Source organism: Encephalitozoon intestinalis, assembly GCF_000146465.1.
Source record: "Encephalitozoon intestinalis ATCC 50506 chromosome IX sequence".
Taxonomy (NCBI): Eukaryota; Fungi; Microsporidia; family Unikaryonidae; genus Encephalitozoon; species Encephalitozoon intestinalis.
The window spans coordinates 114,259-128,239 of record NC_014423.1 but is presented as its reverse complement, the minus strand read 5'-3'; the positions used below and the strand labels follow the sequence as shown (position 1 = coordinate 128,239).

General features: G+C 43.3%; 13 protein-coding genes across 13 annotated transcripts; 4 read left to right on the top strand and 9 right to left on the bottom strand.

Moving 5' to 3' along the window:
• Eint_091160 (uncharacterized protein) lies at window positions 1–830 on the bottom strand (the record flags this gene model as incomplete). The annotated part of the gene is made up of 1 exon (XM_003073559.1): window positions 1–830. A coding segment is annotated over one exon (830 nt), but the record flags the coding sequence as incomplete, so codon positions are not given.
• A 307-nt stretch (window positions 831–1,137) lies between these two features.
• Eint_091150 (uncharacterized protein) lies at window positions 1,138–2,202 on the top strand (the record flags this gene model as incomplete). Its single annotated transcript, XM_003073558.1, has 1 exon — window positions 1,138–2,202. One exon carries the CDS (start codon window positions 1,138–1,140, stop codon window positions 2,200–2,202), a length of 1,065 nt encoding a protein of 354 aa, XP_003073604.1.
• A 27-nt stretch (window positions 2,203–2,229) lies between these two features.
• On the bottom strand, window positions 2,230–3,432 carry Eint_091140 (uncharacterized protein; the record flags this gene model as incomplete). The annotated part of the gene is made up of 1 exon (XM_003073557.1): window positions 2,230–3,432. One exon carries the CDS (start codon window positions 3,430–3,432, stop codon window positions 2,230–2,232), a length of 1,203 nt encoding a protein of 400 aa, XP_003073603.1.
• Window positions 3,433–3,694: 262 nt separating this feature from the next.
• On the bottom strand, window positions 3,695–5,218 carry Eint_091130 (uncharacterized protein; the record flags this gene model as incomplete). The annotated part of the gene is made up of 1 exon (XM_003073556.2): window positions 3,695–5,218. The coding sequence occupies one exon, from the start codon at window positions 5,216–5,218 to the stop codon at window positions 3,695–3,697; it is 1,524 nt and encodes a 507-aa protein (XP_003073602.2).
• Window positions 5,219–5,556: 338 nt separating this feature from the next.
• Window positions 5,557–6,378, bottom strand: Eint_091120 (uncharacterized protein; the record flags this gene model as incomplete). Its single annotated transcript, XM_003073555.1, has 1 exon — window positions 5,557–6,378. One exon carries the CDS (start codon window positions 6,376–6,378, stop codon window positions 5,557–5,559), a length of 822 nt encoding a protein of 273 aa, XP_003073601.1.
• Window positions 6,379–6,444: 66 nt separating this feature from the next.
• Eint_091110 (putative integral membrane protein) lies at window positions 6,445–7,557 on the top strand (the record flags this gene model as incomplete). The annotated part of the gene is made up of 1 exon (XM_003073554.1): window positions 6,445–7,557. The coding sequence occupies one exon, from the start codon at window positions 6,445–6,447 to the stop codon at window positions 7,555–7,557; it is 1,113 nt and encodes a 370-aa protein (XP_003073600.1).
• A 62-nt stretch (window positions 7,558–7,619) lies between these two features.
• Window positions 7,620–8,405, bottom strand: Eint_091100 (uncharacterized protein; the record flags this gene model as incomplete). The annotated part of the gene is made up of 1 exon (XM_003073553.1): window positions 7,620–8,405. One exon carries the CDS (start codon window positions 8,403–8,405, stop codon window positions 7,620–7,622), a length of 786 nt encoding a protein of 261 aa, XP_003073599.1.
• Window positions 8,406–8,668: 263 nt separating this feature from the next.
• Eint_091090 (uncharacterized protein) lies at window positions 8,669–10,168 on the bottom strand (the record flags this gene model as incomplete). The annotated part of the gene is made up of 1 exon (XM_003073552.1): window positions 8,669–10,168. One exon carries the CDS (start codon window positions 10,166–10,168, stop codon window positions 8,669–8,671), a length of 1,500 nt encoding a protein of 499 aa, XP_003073598.1.
• Window positions 10,169–10,330: 162 nt separating this feature from the next.
• Window positions 10,331–10,789, top strand: Eint_091080 (uncharacterized protein; the record flags this gene model as incomplete). The annotated part of the gene is made up of 1 exon (XM_003073551.1): window positions 10,331–10,789. One exon carries the CDS (start codon window positions 10,331–10,333, stop codon window positions 10,787–10,789), a length of 459 nt encoding a protein of 152 aa, XP_003073597.1.
• A 41-nt stretch (window positions 10,790–10,830) lies between these two features.
• Eint_091070 (uncharacterized protein) lies at window positions 10,831–11,352 on the bottom strand (the record flags this gene model as incomplete). Its single annotated transcript, XM_003073550.1, has 1 exon — window positions 10,831–11,352. The coding sequence occupies one exon, from the start codon at window positions 11,350–11,352 to the stop codon at window positions 10,831–10,833; it is 522 nt and encodes a 173-aa protein (XP_003073596.1).
• Window positions 11,353–11,393: 41 nt separating this feature from the next.
• Window positions 11,394–12,230, bottom strand: Eint_091060 (uncharacterized protein; the record flags this gene model as incomplete). Its single annotated transcript, XM_003073549.1, has 1 exon — window positions 11,394–12,230. The coding sequence occupies one exon, from the start codon at window positions 12,228–12,230 to the stop codon at window positions 11,394–11,396; it is 837 nt and encodes a 278-aa protein (XP_003073595.1).
• A 61-nt stretch (window positions 12,231–12,291) lies between these two features.
• Eint_091050 (glycosylphosphatidylinositol transamidase subunit Gpi8) lies at window positions 12,292–13,098 on the bottom strand (the record flags this gene model as incomplete). The annotated part of the gene is made up of 1 exon (XM_003073548.1): window positions 12,292–13,098. One exon carries the CDS (start codon window positions 13,096–13,098, stop codon window positions 12,292–12,294), a length of 807 nt encoding a protein of 268 aa, XP_003073594.1.
• A 228-nt stretch (window positions 13,099–13,326) lies between these two features.
• Eint_091040 (uncharacterized protein) lies at window positions 13,327–13,974 on the top strand (the record flags this gene model as incomplete). Its single annotated transcript, XM_003073547.1, has 1 exon — window positions 13,327–13,974. One exon carries the CDS (start codon window positions 13,327–13,329, stop codon window positions 13,972–13,974), a length of 648 nt encoding a protein of 215 aa, XP_003073593.1.
• Window positions 13,975–13,981: the final 7 nt, after the last annotated feature.

Below are 13,981 nucleotides of genomic sequence, written 5' to 3'. Positions count from 1 at the left end.
ATAAGAAGGCCAAAAATTCTCTCATATTCATCCTGAAGTTCGGTTACATCCTGAGAAAGGGAGTTTAAGACAGCTCGAGCATCTTGGATTCCTTGTTCTATTCTTTTCCTTTGATGTTTATACGCCAGGGATACCTCCCTTTCCAAAGCACTTAGTTCCTTTTCTATTTCGTTTTTCCAGTTTTCTGAGACAAGACTTTTTATGAGAGATTCAAAATGCTTCTGGAGAACTTTTCTTCCTATTATTCTTAAGTTTTCATAATACTTATTGAGACAGGTATTTTCAAATACAGCAGAGACATTATACTCCCCCAAGAGTTGAAGAAATACGTTTTTGAGAACAATAGAATGGGATCCTGTACTGTGGGTCAGTGGATAATCGACATATGGCAAGACATTCCTGAGTGCATCCTTGAACTCTTCAAATGGAATCTGTCCTTCCGAAGAAACCATTCTATCGATTGCTTTGAAGTACTCTTCAAAAGTTTTGAAGTTGTACTCGAGGATTTCAATATTTGTTAGTTCTGGAGGATGAGAAAGTTGGTTAAAAGGACATTCGATTTTAGGTTGTATTGTCTCCTTAAGCCTACGAAGTGTGTCCAGAGTTTCTTTGACCGCGTTAATTCCCTTTTCACTCTGTGAATTGAGCTTGTTGTTCAAAGACTCCAAGACTTCATTTAACTTCTCCTCATAGAAGAGGATTCCATTCAGAAACTTACTTACAGCATTATAATAATATACCAATGCACATTCTGCAACTGTTTCTTCATGAAGAGAGCTTTGTGAATCAAGGTTGATGAGTATATCTCGGATACGGTTGATATGATTCATTAAGGGCACTGCTATTGGAGCGTATGTGGGAGTCCTCACTATAATTGGCCAATTAGAAGGGGAATCATAAGAATAGTGGACAACTGTTTAGTAAAAACATCCTTGGCGGTTTGGCTTTAAAGGGGCCGGAACTTGAAGAGGGGCTTTTAGTTGGATGCTTATTCTTGTCTAAAGAAGGGGAAGAGCCAGGGTATCCTTCATATAATCCCCATGAAACTGTGGGTATGATGGGAAGTATTTGGTAGAAAGAACATATTGCCATTGTATCTTCCCAATATCTTTATATTGTTTTATTCTTATCCTTTTTATGATTACGGATGTTTTATTCCATCCGGAAGTGCTAAAGATTCTGCATGAGTGGAAGAGAGGACGAGAAGAAGAGGTTCCTCTAGATCTTATAGCTCTCCTAGTAGAAGGGAAGCAGAAGGTGGACTACTATTGGATGGACAAAATCCTATATTCGTATAAAAAAACGTCGAAGAGGAGAAAAGACAGAGTAAATAGTCTGAAGAAGGCTGTTGAGTCCAATTTCGATGTGGAAGTAAGTGGAGAGGGAAATATATACTTTCTTAAGAGCCTTGATGGAATCTCTAAAGGTGTTCGAAGCCTATTGAAGAGAGCGAGAAAGAAAAAAGCTAAAGATAAAGGGATTTCTGGCTTGGAGAGAGATACAGAAAAAGAAGAAGCAAACACTTCTGGTATGCTGAGATTTATTCAGGTAGAAGGCATAAAGAAGCCTTCGGCGGATATGCTTGGACTATTTTCCCCAATATGCTTCGACAAGGAGACAGCAGTCAGCATGCCTTCGAGTCCTCTCAGTTCCACAATACGCATAAGAAAAGACATTCAAGATCCAAGAAGATTATCCTTCATCAAATTTTCCAACCAGCTTAGGCCACCTCTCTATGGATTTGGAGGACAGAAACATTATGTGAAAAACAGCCTTACAAGGCTTCCACAAGTTTTAGACTACGAGGAAGATTCTGATTGGGAAGATTGCGAGGATGCAGAAGTTATTGAAAGCACAGAAGAGGAATCTTCGGAGGAAGAAAGTAGTTGTGAATGGATAGAGTTGGATTCGGAAAGGATGGAGCCATCTAGAACATGTCGGAAGCCATGTCTTGGATTTCCTTCCTGTAAGTTTACTATATTTCCGTCATTCTGCTCCTCCTGGATTTCTCTTCCACTAGTAGAGCGCGAAGTATTTCCCGAAGAGCTTTTGGGGGAACTTGAAAAAGAGCTTCTTCGCTGTAAAGATCTCGGAGAGCTTGTAAGAAGATTTGGAAGTAAGTATGTTGTCAAGGCATCTGTGGTGAGCGACAAGCTCCGAGACCTGGGTGTTCTGGAACCCCACAAAGAAATCAATCTGTGAATATGATCCATGCCGTGTTTCCTCCCGTCATAGATCAAGGATCGAGACCCGCCTGTCGTACTCCCCCTCCCCCACAGATTCAAACTCCTGCCGGATCCTCTCCAACCTCCTTCTCATTCCTTCCAACTGGAAAGGAACAATAAATGGAGACACTATCTCTACAAGAAATAAATATATACGCGGAACAAAGATCTTCGACATAATCGCCTCAAGGGATCCCCGCCTTCCACAGTACTTCAGCACCTCCGTCTGCTCCATCAGCACACACCACTTGGCAAACATCTTTCGACGGTTCGAAACCCCATACTCGATGCTGAGACATCTCAGGCAGCAGGATATTCCCCCCATGAGGTACGAGAGATACACTATGTTTGTTGTCCTCCCAAAGACAGTTATATCCTGGGAAAGGCTCTGGCTCAGGTTTGGCTTGGATGCAACCAAGATGCTCAGAATAAGATATCCAACCAGAAACACAAGACAGCTCAGAAGAAACGAGATCCCAGAGCAGACCCTTGGGATGCAGTCTCTCTTTCTTGAAAGAAAAAATCCGTTTAGATATCCAGCTCCCTTCTGTATCTTCCTGTGTGTTTCGTGTGGATACTCGTTTCTTTTGGCCATCATGTACTTGAACCACGGCCTGTGGGACTTCTTGAACACATAGAACATATTGCTCTGGGACTTTTCTATGATCTTTGCAATGTAGTACAGAATAAAGAAGATCGAAATCGCCGGGGACAATATGAAGATTCCAATCGAAACCACCCGGATCTCGTCTCCCAGCTCTTCCACAGGGCCCTCTTCTATTCTGTGGATGTAGCCATGGAGGATGTGCAGCAGGAACCTGGAACATGCCGGCCGGAATATCGAAGGAAACTTCCTCATCATCAACAGAAGGAGTAGCCTGTTATGGTTCACAATGTCCCGCACATCCTTCTCCTCCAGGTCTCTGTTGTGCACCTCTCTTTCCAGCTTGATCATCCCCGACACAACATCCTTGAACCGGATCTCCTCCATGTCTCTCTCCAGAATGTATCTGTACATGTAGAATATAGACACCATCTTCCTGAAGTTGATCGCATACGAAATCGCCTCCCTGCCAACAAACACCCCGCCAATAACCAGGGCTGCAGACGAGAAGTTTACTCCAAGCCTCGGAATCTTGTTGCTTCTGATTGAATCTATGTTCGATGCCAGATACACAGTAAGACACAGAGATGCCGTTACGAACATGTTCCTGATCTTCTGTGATGTGTATACCGATAACGGGGTTCTGTAGTAGTTGTAGATGTCTAGCAATGTAATCTTGTTTATAAGATACTTTTTCTTTAGGTTCCGCACAGTCACAGAGTGTTTCCCCAAGCTCATGCTGTACTCCGGAGGAATCCCTCTCTCTCCATCCTTCAGCAGGTTTGTAAATCTCTGCCTTTCCATTTGTATTGGTTGTTTACTCACAGATAAAACCCCTTCCAATACATCATAAACAAACAGACAGTCAAAGATGGCCTTTCAACCCTTCTATGTTCTGTCCTATGCTTTCCAGCACATGTCTCTCCTCTTTGTTCTTTGCCTTATATTTCTTACATAGATCTGCCAGCCTGTCTCTCCCCACCAAATAGTAGTCTCCTTCCCAGGCTGCATAGATCTTCCTCCCAAGATGAAGAAGCCCAACCCCATCCACAGTTCCAACCCCAGTATTCACAGGAAGCTGGAATATCTTCTCTCTTGTGTCCCCAAGCTCCTTCTCCATCTCGGCTCGAGAGCCTTCTCCTGCCTCCTTGCTCTCTCCATCCCATCCCACACTCCTCTTAAGCCTTGTCTGGAGCTCCCTCTTCTTCTTCTCAAGATCCTTCGACTCCTCCATCTTCTCCCATATAATCTCTCGGAACTGTTCTGTTGTAAAGAACATGTTCATCAGCAGCTCAATCACAACAAGCCTCTTTCTTATCTCTCCCCTCCCAAGAGCCCTGCTCCTTCCAGAGATGCTCCTCACAATACCAAAAATGTCTGTGTCCCCATCATCGCAAATACTCTCAATAAGCTTCCTTAGGTCTTTCTTCCAGCCCTCTTCCCCACAGCCCAGAGACTGTTCAAGACACTCCTCCATCTCCCCCCCATCTCCAGCCAAATCCTCCTCCCTTCCTTGCTCCTTGGCCCATTCAATGCATGCCTTGCTGTTCTCCACAAACTCCTCCATCCCCACAGAATCCATTTCTGTCCGAAGTCCAGAGATCAGCTTCAAATGGATCTTGCATATCGTATCATCCTCATACCAAGGATCAACAATAGCCCTCCCTAGCGACAAAACATCAATCTCTTGGATCCCAAAAAACCCCCCGAAGTTTGCTACCACTCCAAAGATCTTCATCACTAGCTCGATATCTTCCTTCCTAAGCCCCGGGATCTCCAGAGCCTGCGAAGGCCCCACCAAGAGGATCGAACTCACACTCGTCTCCTTCGTCCCCTCCTTTCGCACGGAGGCCCGCTTCGCCCTACTGCCCTCTGTCTCCCTTTCCTCGTTCTTCTCTCTCGAGCCTTGCCCTTCCTTCTCCGTCTTCCATTTCCTTCTCTCCGTCCCCCCAACACCCCTCCGAGACACAAAACTCCCTTCATAGCACTGGCTCTGTGGAACCTTGCATTTCATCACTTCCCCAGAGTCTCTTATGCTTCGGAATGCATTCTCCTTCAGCACCCGTCCAAAAGGAGTTTCCATTGTTATCCCAAGCAGATATCCCTTGACCTCCGTCCGCCCCGCCATGTCCTTCCTTGCAAGCTCCGAAAAGTGGAGCCTTTCCTCTCGCCCTCCATCTAGAGACAGGATGCTTACAACATACCTGTCTCCAGCCACTCGAGAAATCCTTCCCCACTCCCCAGACCTTACAACAGACACCACCTCGTTCTCCACAAACCTCTTCCGAAGACATCCGTCGATCCTGGCTGCTATATCATCAATGTTCTCTTGGCTGTGTTCAATAAAGTAATTAACAATAAACTTTTTTATTGCAGGACTTTCAATCATCAGGGGCTTCAGGAACTCGATGAATTCACCAGGGCCCTCTATTGCCGGAGAACACATGCCCTCCGCTGCTCTCCAGGCCCTTCCATCCAAAGGGCCCACACGAAATAGGATCTACCCTGCCCCTTTGTCTGGTGGGATCAAGCCAACAATGGCTACTCTCGAATCTACCCAACTAGAAGTAGTTTTCGAGGAGATCCTCCACTGGACTGCCACCTCTCCTTGTAGAAAGACCTCTTGTTCTATTTGGCACCGGTTGGGAGAATATTTCCGAAGTTCCAAATTCGGGGTGTTGGATGATTAAGTACAGCTTAAAGACTATAGAATAGAAGGACTAGAAGTTAATTATCCTTTTTTACTTGGATGTTGTAGAGGTAGTATGCGGTTATTGAAACTACAACTGCAAGGATAAACCAAATAAGTCTTCCACCGCTGTGTACATCTTCCTTTGCATATCCCTTGCCCTCCATGTTCTTTAGATGGTAACTTTCAATTCCAATCAACCTGAATGAAGTCGACGATCTGTCCGTTGATGCAGAAACCCCAAGAAGGTCTCCTTCCTTTACAAGATTGTATCTGTAAGAATGCACAAGAGAGAAGTCTTCCCCCTCTCCTATATATATAGACAGCTCATAATCCTTTTGCTCAATTCTAAGAACGAATTTCTCTCCAGAGGAAAAGTCTCTGTATTCAACCTTGTCAAAATTCTTGGCCATATTACTGGTGTTGATCATAACATCACCAGCCTTCACCCCAACATAAGACTTTCCAGAGGGCTTTATGACAACCAAAAGGCCTTTGAAACTACATGACCTCCCAAAACAAGGCCCCTCCTTAAACGTTTCCTCATCAGATATCCATATGGCCATTCCCTCGTTGGTGTCCCCTTTCTGTCCAGAGTCCACCTCAATAATCAGATCCATCCCAAACCTCTCAGAACCTATGGGGTGAGATGCCACAACAGCCCCAGAGCTATTTGGAGACGAGTATCCTAACTGTACAAACATATCCTTTCCATGGACCTTTATTACTTGCTCCCCAAATGTCTTCCAGTTGAGGAACCTGCCAATCTCATCTACATATGGCGACAGTAGCGACGCCTCTTGTATAAAGACATGTTCGCTGCACAAACATCCGAGCAGGTGGAGAAGAAAAACAAACATGGGGTGTGTAACCTTGTAAAATTTACAAGTTGAGATAAACAAATTCCAAGATGCTCCCCTATTGGAATGCCATTCGCCACGAACATTCAAGGAGTAATCAGGTTGGCAGCAGCCTCTCGTGCCTTCTACATAGGTATCTCATATGTTGCATATCTCCTTCTTCCTCGCTTTGACAAATCCACAGAACTTATTCCCAGCAACTCATGTATGAAATTTCTCCTTTCGTGGGACTCCATTCACTTCCTAGAGATCATGGAGAGAGGATACAGGAAAACCCATGAGGCTGCATTCTTTCCCCTTCTTCCGTATCTATCCCGCTGTATCCACAAGGTTCTTCCACTAGATCCATACACAGTGGGAGTTCTTGTCTCGTGTACAGCCTTTGTCTTTAGTTCTGCATTGCTCTACAGGATCACCCAAAAAAGGTACGGAAACAAAATAGCAGCGATGAGCTGTATCCTCTTCATTTTCAACCCGGCATCTATAGTGTACACAGCCATGTATTCGGAATCCTTGTTCATGCTTCTCTTTCTCTTGGGAATGTATTTCATAGAAAACAGAGACACTGTTCGCGGAGTGTTGTTTTTGTCTTTGTGCGGCCTGTGCAGATCGAATGCGGTTTTATTTGCTCCATTTCTCATGTGTCCTTTAAGTAGATATACATTCACAAAAATCGCTGTATTTCTACTTCCACTTGCTGCATTTCAATACTACACCCTGCTTATGATCAACAGAGCTAACAATACCTACAAAATCTTCATTCCTTATTCTTTCATACAGAGGACCCTGTGGGAACAAGGACTATTCCGATTCTTCACATACAAGAACATCCCCAATGTATTGGTTGGGCTTCCATTCATCCTGATTTCTTTGTTTATTCTCAGAGAGTACTGGAACAAAAGATGTGCAGGGAGTTCCAAGGCCATTGGCATCCTTCAGCACTTCAACACAGACATGTGTGCGGTTGTCCTTCTGGCTCAAACTCTTATCACAGTATTCTTGATTCATTGGAACATGTACTTTAGATTTGTCTCGTTCAATCCTCTAATATATTGGATTCTGGCAGAAAAATACTACACAATGAATAACGGACTCTGGAAAAAAGTTCTGTTCAGGTTCTACTTTGGATTTGGAATAGCATATGCAATTCTTTTTGGATGCTTTTATCCACCGTGCTGAGGAAGGCAATTAAATTATACCAAAACTTTTAATATAGAAATGAATTCCTTTCCCAGAGGCATTTAGTTTGCCTTCGCCGTGGGCTTCTTCCTAAGAAGTATCTGGCAAATAGTCCCCATCGTCACGAGGGAGATATATCCTACAGAGATCTTATTCTCAACCAGATCTTGATAGAAGTCTCCTTTTCGAAGCATATCGATGTATTGATTTAGATGGAGGTTCAATCCAGATCCAAAATTGGCTCCGACTATGATGAAGAGAGATCCAAACACAGAGAAGATGAGGATGTAGATTAAGAAGGTGATTGGCTTTACAAGAACCAGAACCAAGATCCCAATGCATAACATTATTGTTTGGTAAATGTAATACAGTTTCCCTTCCATTGTCCCCTGGGCAGATGATTCCAGTATTCCCCACAGATGGAATGCAAGATATACCATCAAGATGTATATTACAGCCTTGGCAAAGAAAACCATCACAAGCCCAAGAACAACAGACAGAAAGATCATGAAGAATCTGTTCTCGTCCACCTTCTTTAGTATCTCAAGCCCATTCCTAACCATCTGGGGAGCCTCGGATATGCTTCCATATTTATCTATAACTATTTCCTTTAGCACATTCATTATGCTTCCAATGCTCAGACGAAGTAAAGGGAACGAGATCATAGACAGAGAGCATCTTTTTGCACGAATCCCCAGAAAATTCACAAAGAGGCCCGCAACAAACAAGATCAAGGCCACTTCAGGCCTCTTTGGCAAAAGGAGGCTATAGTAGTTTACTGAATCCCAGAGATCTGAAGGGATACCCGTTGCGGCTTCTGCATGGCCAAGGAATAAAATGCTAATCATAAGGGTTTCCTAGAGTCCCTGGTTTATACAACGGGTTAAAAAGATGATTAGAAAAAAACTTAACAGGTTCACTGAGGAATGTGCCTTTTTTGGAAATATAGTATTCCATGAAGTGATTGGAAGTTGGTGTCCGTTTGGTTCATCCTTGATGCAATTGCCCAATACACCTAGACTACTAAACATCCAAGAAAAAAAGGATAGCTAGCTTTTAGAGGTTTTCTGTTTTGTGTTTTTGATTACTTTAAAGATTTGACATCTTGCATTCAAGATTTCAGAGACATTCTCTTAGATGCAAGTTGTCTGTAATCCTTTCCACATGCATAAGACACAGCTGTTCCAACAACCACTGTCATAATAAACACCATATAACTTCCAGTGCTCCTTTCCACATTTCTCCCTTCCTTCATATACATCATCACAGCCATGAGAATTCCAAACACAATAAGTCCCCCACACATCCACTGGCTCATCCTCTCTCCATATCTATCCCTCATTGTAGCCCAACTGACCCATCCCATCACTACAATTCCATTTCCGATCAATCCTGCCAAAATCTCCCATGATGACATCCCGTGTCTTGCAAGACTCTCCATACAAACCATTACAAACCCAAGCCCTGCCATCTCCATCCCGTACTCACAGCTCACCCTCTTCCCCAAATTCAGAAGCCCAACCATCATAGGTACCATGCTCGCAGCACTAGTCCATCTCCTTCCGCCAAATCCCCACACCCAGGCCATGTACAGAATCGTCCCCACAACTGCCACAGAGTACACTACCATGTTCCACACAGTTCCAGCAGAAGACTTTTCATTGTCTGTGTACCAGAGAACACCCTGTATGCATAACACAATTATCAACACAAGATATATGTTCTTAAGAAAACTATCTTCAGGCAACGATCTTTCGTGGGATTCCTTGGAAAGAAGGATGGGTTGGAAAGCTGTTTCGATGTCTTTAATCTTCTTTTCCAGATCACTCATGTGGCCATCAAAGTTACTTATCTTTCCCTGCATAGTCTCAAATGCATCTGAAAAGGATATCTCCGATCTTATAAGAAGGCCAAGAGTTTTCTCATATTCATCCTGAAGTTCGGTTACATCGCGTAAAAAAGAATCCACAATCTTCTGTGCCTCCCGGATTTCTTGCTTCCCTGTTGCTCTTTGGGATCCAGATACACGGCAAATCTTTTCCTTTAGGCCATTTAAGCTCGAGTTAATGTTCTTCTTGAAATTCTCGACGGGAATCCTTCTAACAAACTTAAAAAACCACGTAAAGGCATTGGTCCCCGACTTCCTTATACCCGAAGAAAATTCTTTAAGCTTGCTAGATGCACACAGAAGGGGAATGAGCTTGGCCTTCTGCAAAAGATCTCCCTTTAGATCCGAGTTATTATCAATATAGGCCAGAAATTTTTCAAGAGCCTCCTCAAGTGACTTGAGTGATAGATTACAACTATCTCTTAGTCTATCAACAGCTTTGAAAAAGTCTTTCGTCCAAATAGATGTCTCTTCAGGAACTGCTGAGCTGACATCTTTTTCAAGAGTTTCTAACACCTCCAAGGCTTTCTTAACGGACGAAATTCCTTCTTCCTTGTTAGTTATGTTTTGATTCTCTAGTTCTTCAAGAATATCCTTAAGATTTTTTTCATAGTGATTGAGTTCTCTGACAAAGGAATTTGTCTCGTTGGCCAAGACTTCTCTGGCTACAGAGCCATCGTTTACATTTTTAATTTCAGCTTTTATCCATCTTGTGTTTTCCATCTGTACAAACAACGGCTTAGATTATATAAAGAATTGGTTTCTATAAATAGAATATGCTTGGCGAGAACAGCTATAGAGTTTAATAAAAACACTTTATTAGATAGAAAAGACAGACAGACTAAATATCAGTGTCTGGAGAAGAAGGCTCGATGGGAATACCCCATGGATGAGTGCGATGCTTTGAGATATATTTTTGGAGGCGATTTGGAACACTACACAAGGGACACAGAGCATGTCTACAAGATATCTGCTGAGGGGAACTCCTTTGAGTTCCGATGCTCAGAAGGCTACCCCAACACCATTCCAGAGATGTCATCGGATGTGGAAGACAACATATTAGCAGAAGTAAGAGAGGAGACAAAGAAGTACATCTCGACACCTATGATCTTCGATATGGTTAGAATAGTTGTCAGGAAGCTGGAAGGAAGCAACATAGTGAGTGATGTAAAGAGAATATCAATCAGCTACAACATAGACGATAAGCAGAAGATAACCGAGGAGGACTTTATGAACTGGAAGAAGGGAACTCCCAGAGCAGAAAAGCCGAGGACAGGGAAAACAGGAAAAGAGATATTCCTGGAGCGAAGAAGAAGTAAAGAAGACTTCCAAGACGACATATAAAACAACAAATTTAGTAGCAGACTTCCATTAAACATTATCTTCTACAGAAATCTTATGACAAAGTACATCACAACAAAGACTGCTGTAACAGAGGTAAGAAGGCCCAGAATTGGAATCCTACATCCCTCTATCTTCAAGGACTTCAGTGTAGAAGATGTCCCTGCCAGATTCTTGGACATTTTGTCGGTCACCTCTTCCAGCACCCTACTGTCCATATCAACGCTTTCCATAAATTCCTTGACCTTCCCACGTAGTCTTTTTGTGTACTTGAGGATATCTCTTTCCATTCTGTCCGAATGCTCACTACCTCTAGCTCCCACTGTCCTGTTTCTAACATCACTCATTTCAAACTCCTCGGGCTCGAGACACAGCATGTCTATTCTCTTCAGTGTTTTGCTTTGCAGATCTCTGTCTGTTATTTCCCTTGCAAGATACTTCAATGTTGCCACGTTGCTCTCGATCCGGGCCTCCATCTCTTCTCTGTTGTTTCCCTCCTCCACTTTGTTGGCTATCAACGCCGTAGTTTCATTCAGAAGATTCTTGAAGTATTCCGATTCAAACATTTGGGGTTATCCATCCTCCTCTATCTCTTCATTCCATCTTCTCACCCCTCCGATCTCTGCTTCATTCTTTTTATCTTGCGAACCAGCTCGTTGATGATCTTCTTAAGACCCTCGACCCTCCGGGATAGCACCCTTGATTTTTCTGTCTCCTGCCCAATCCTCTCCAGAAGCTCCCTTCGTTCCTTCTTCATTTCTTCCTCTAGAATCTTCACGGCTGCCTCTCCCCTTTGGATACACTTCTCTATATACTCCTTCCCTTCAATTTCCATCTTCATTTCAAGTCTTGCCACCTTTTCTCGAAGTAAGACAATCTCTTGGTCCTTGATCCAAAGATCGTTCTCTTGTATCTTGAGGGCCCTTCTCATATTCTCTTCTTTTTCTGTCTGTGCTTTCCGAGCCCCTACCAAATCCTCTACTTCTTCTCCTTCCCCCGTGTACTTATCGCTTGCCGCCCTTAACTTCCTTATATGCTCTTCATATCTCTGCTTTGAAATGTTTTGATGAACCCCCAGATTCTCCAAGAGGATCTCCTTTTTGGCTTCCTCCGAAGTTGGGCTTCCTTTTTCTCCCCTATCATACTCGGTATTACTTGCAACATATTTCCTTGGCCTTATGGGATTATCATTCCCCTTCCTGATCTCTCCATCCCAGTCTTTTTTCTTCTCCCTAGATCCCTCCTCTTCCTGCAAACCCTCTATCTTTTCTGGCAACTCTTCCGAGAAGACACATTCTTCTTTTTCAAATGACTTCCATTCAAGAGAGTTTCCTTTATCCGTCACTCCTCCTTTGTAAGAACTGTCGTTGAGGATGCTATACTCGTCCCATCTATCCTTGTCAGGTCTCCCTCTAGAAGCAGAGATGTTTCCTTCTTCTTCCATCAGGGGACCGATACTTTAACTCAAAAAGCCTTACAAAGTTACATTCTTTAATCGAACACATTCATCTTTCCTTGAAGGGAAGAAGCTCTGCACTGTTGTTTTGCACAAAGAAGTCCTCAAACCTGAAGTCTTTTTCCTCGTCAAACACAAGCTCCGATCCAAGAGGCTCTTTGGCAATTTCGGAAAATAGATCGGGAAGTCTGATCTTCCTGTCAATCCCCTTTCCAAATCTCTTGAAGAAAAAGTACGGGAAGTTATCGGAAACATTTGCACATATAAGTGATGAGCTAAATGAGGAAATGGCCGGCTGCCCCGTCTTGCTCGTGGCCACTATAAATACATTACTAGGCAGAATCTCTCTATCAATTAAAGCTTCGGCCTGGCACGTGTCGAGCACAAGCAGAATCTTGTTGACTCTTTCAGCCAACTTCAATATCCTTGCCATCAAGTCATCTTTAGTCATAAAGTGAATGTTTCCAAACTTCAGGAATGTCTCGTTTCCATGCCCATTGAGATATATAAAGACATTAGAGGACTCATCTGCATCCTTCAGCTTGATATTCCTTCCCTCAAGCGCATTAAGAAGATCTGCAAGAGCATTGCTGCTTGGTGTGAATGCAGAGTAGGGAATCCTCTGATCCTCATCGATGTAAACTCCACCCCGGTCTACATTTCGGATGTCTTCGATTTGATTCTCGTACGAGATGATCAGGATTTGGTCGTCCTTGAACCCGTTCTCTTTTAGGACATTGTAGAAAATATATACATTTGCCATATGTCTGTAGTTGTGGAATCCCCGTGACGAATTCATTAAGATGGCATAGTTCTTTGCTGCAACACTCAAAGCATAAAGAAAAACCAGAGACATTTCCTACTATGGGGTTGGCCTTGAGATAGCGTAATATTGGGCTTAAGGACTGGAAGGCATCTATTTTGGGCTTCAGGGCATGTGTTGGGCTTGAGAAGAGAACTTAAAGAACACAGCAGATAAAGCATATTCTCCTTTATTACCAGGCCGAATCGAAGGTGACCCCTTAAAGCATAAAGCTCCGATTGGAAGAACCTGGCCTTAAAAATCAACGAGGCCTGACATTCAATGACAACCACGGCATTCAAGAACGTGAGGTCTCTCAGCCAACTTGTGTCCGTCCTACTGATTGTAATCAACATCCCACTACCATTCTTCCTCATTCCTCATCTGATGTTTGTACGGATGGAGTCTGAGCATCTCAGAATGGGGATCAGAGGGGTGACTACAATATTCAGAAGTACCTCGATGGCAAACATAACTCTGGGATTGTTTGCAAGCTGCGGAATCAATAGTAAGACCAGGCTGTACATGAAACTGTATCTTTTGACCGGCGTGCTTTTACTTTTTATGTTGATAACAATGCTTCTTTATGTTAGGATAGGCTACCAGTCCGATGTTTCCAGGCAGTTAGGAAGACTCTACAACAATGCATCTGTCAGAAACATAATCCTGTATTTCATGGAGTGCACCAACCAGATGACATGCACTAGAATAATCATGAAGAACATCTCAATGATCAAATACTACTACATCACCATAGCCATTCCGTCGCTATGCTTGAACCTGCTCAACCTCATACTCATAAGAATTGCCACCTCAATCAACATAGAGACACCACCACCAAAGAGACCCAACTTTGTCGAGAAGACAAGGGTGGGAATGAACACAGCATCTCTAAGAAACAAGCGTGTGGTGGTCAACGGGGCTGGCTAAACAAGTT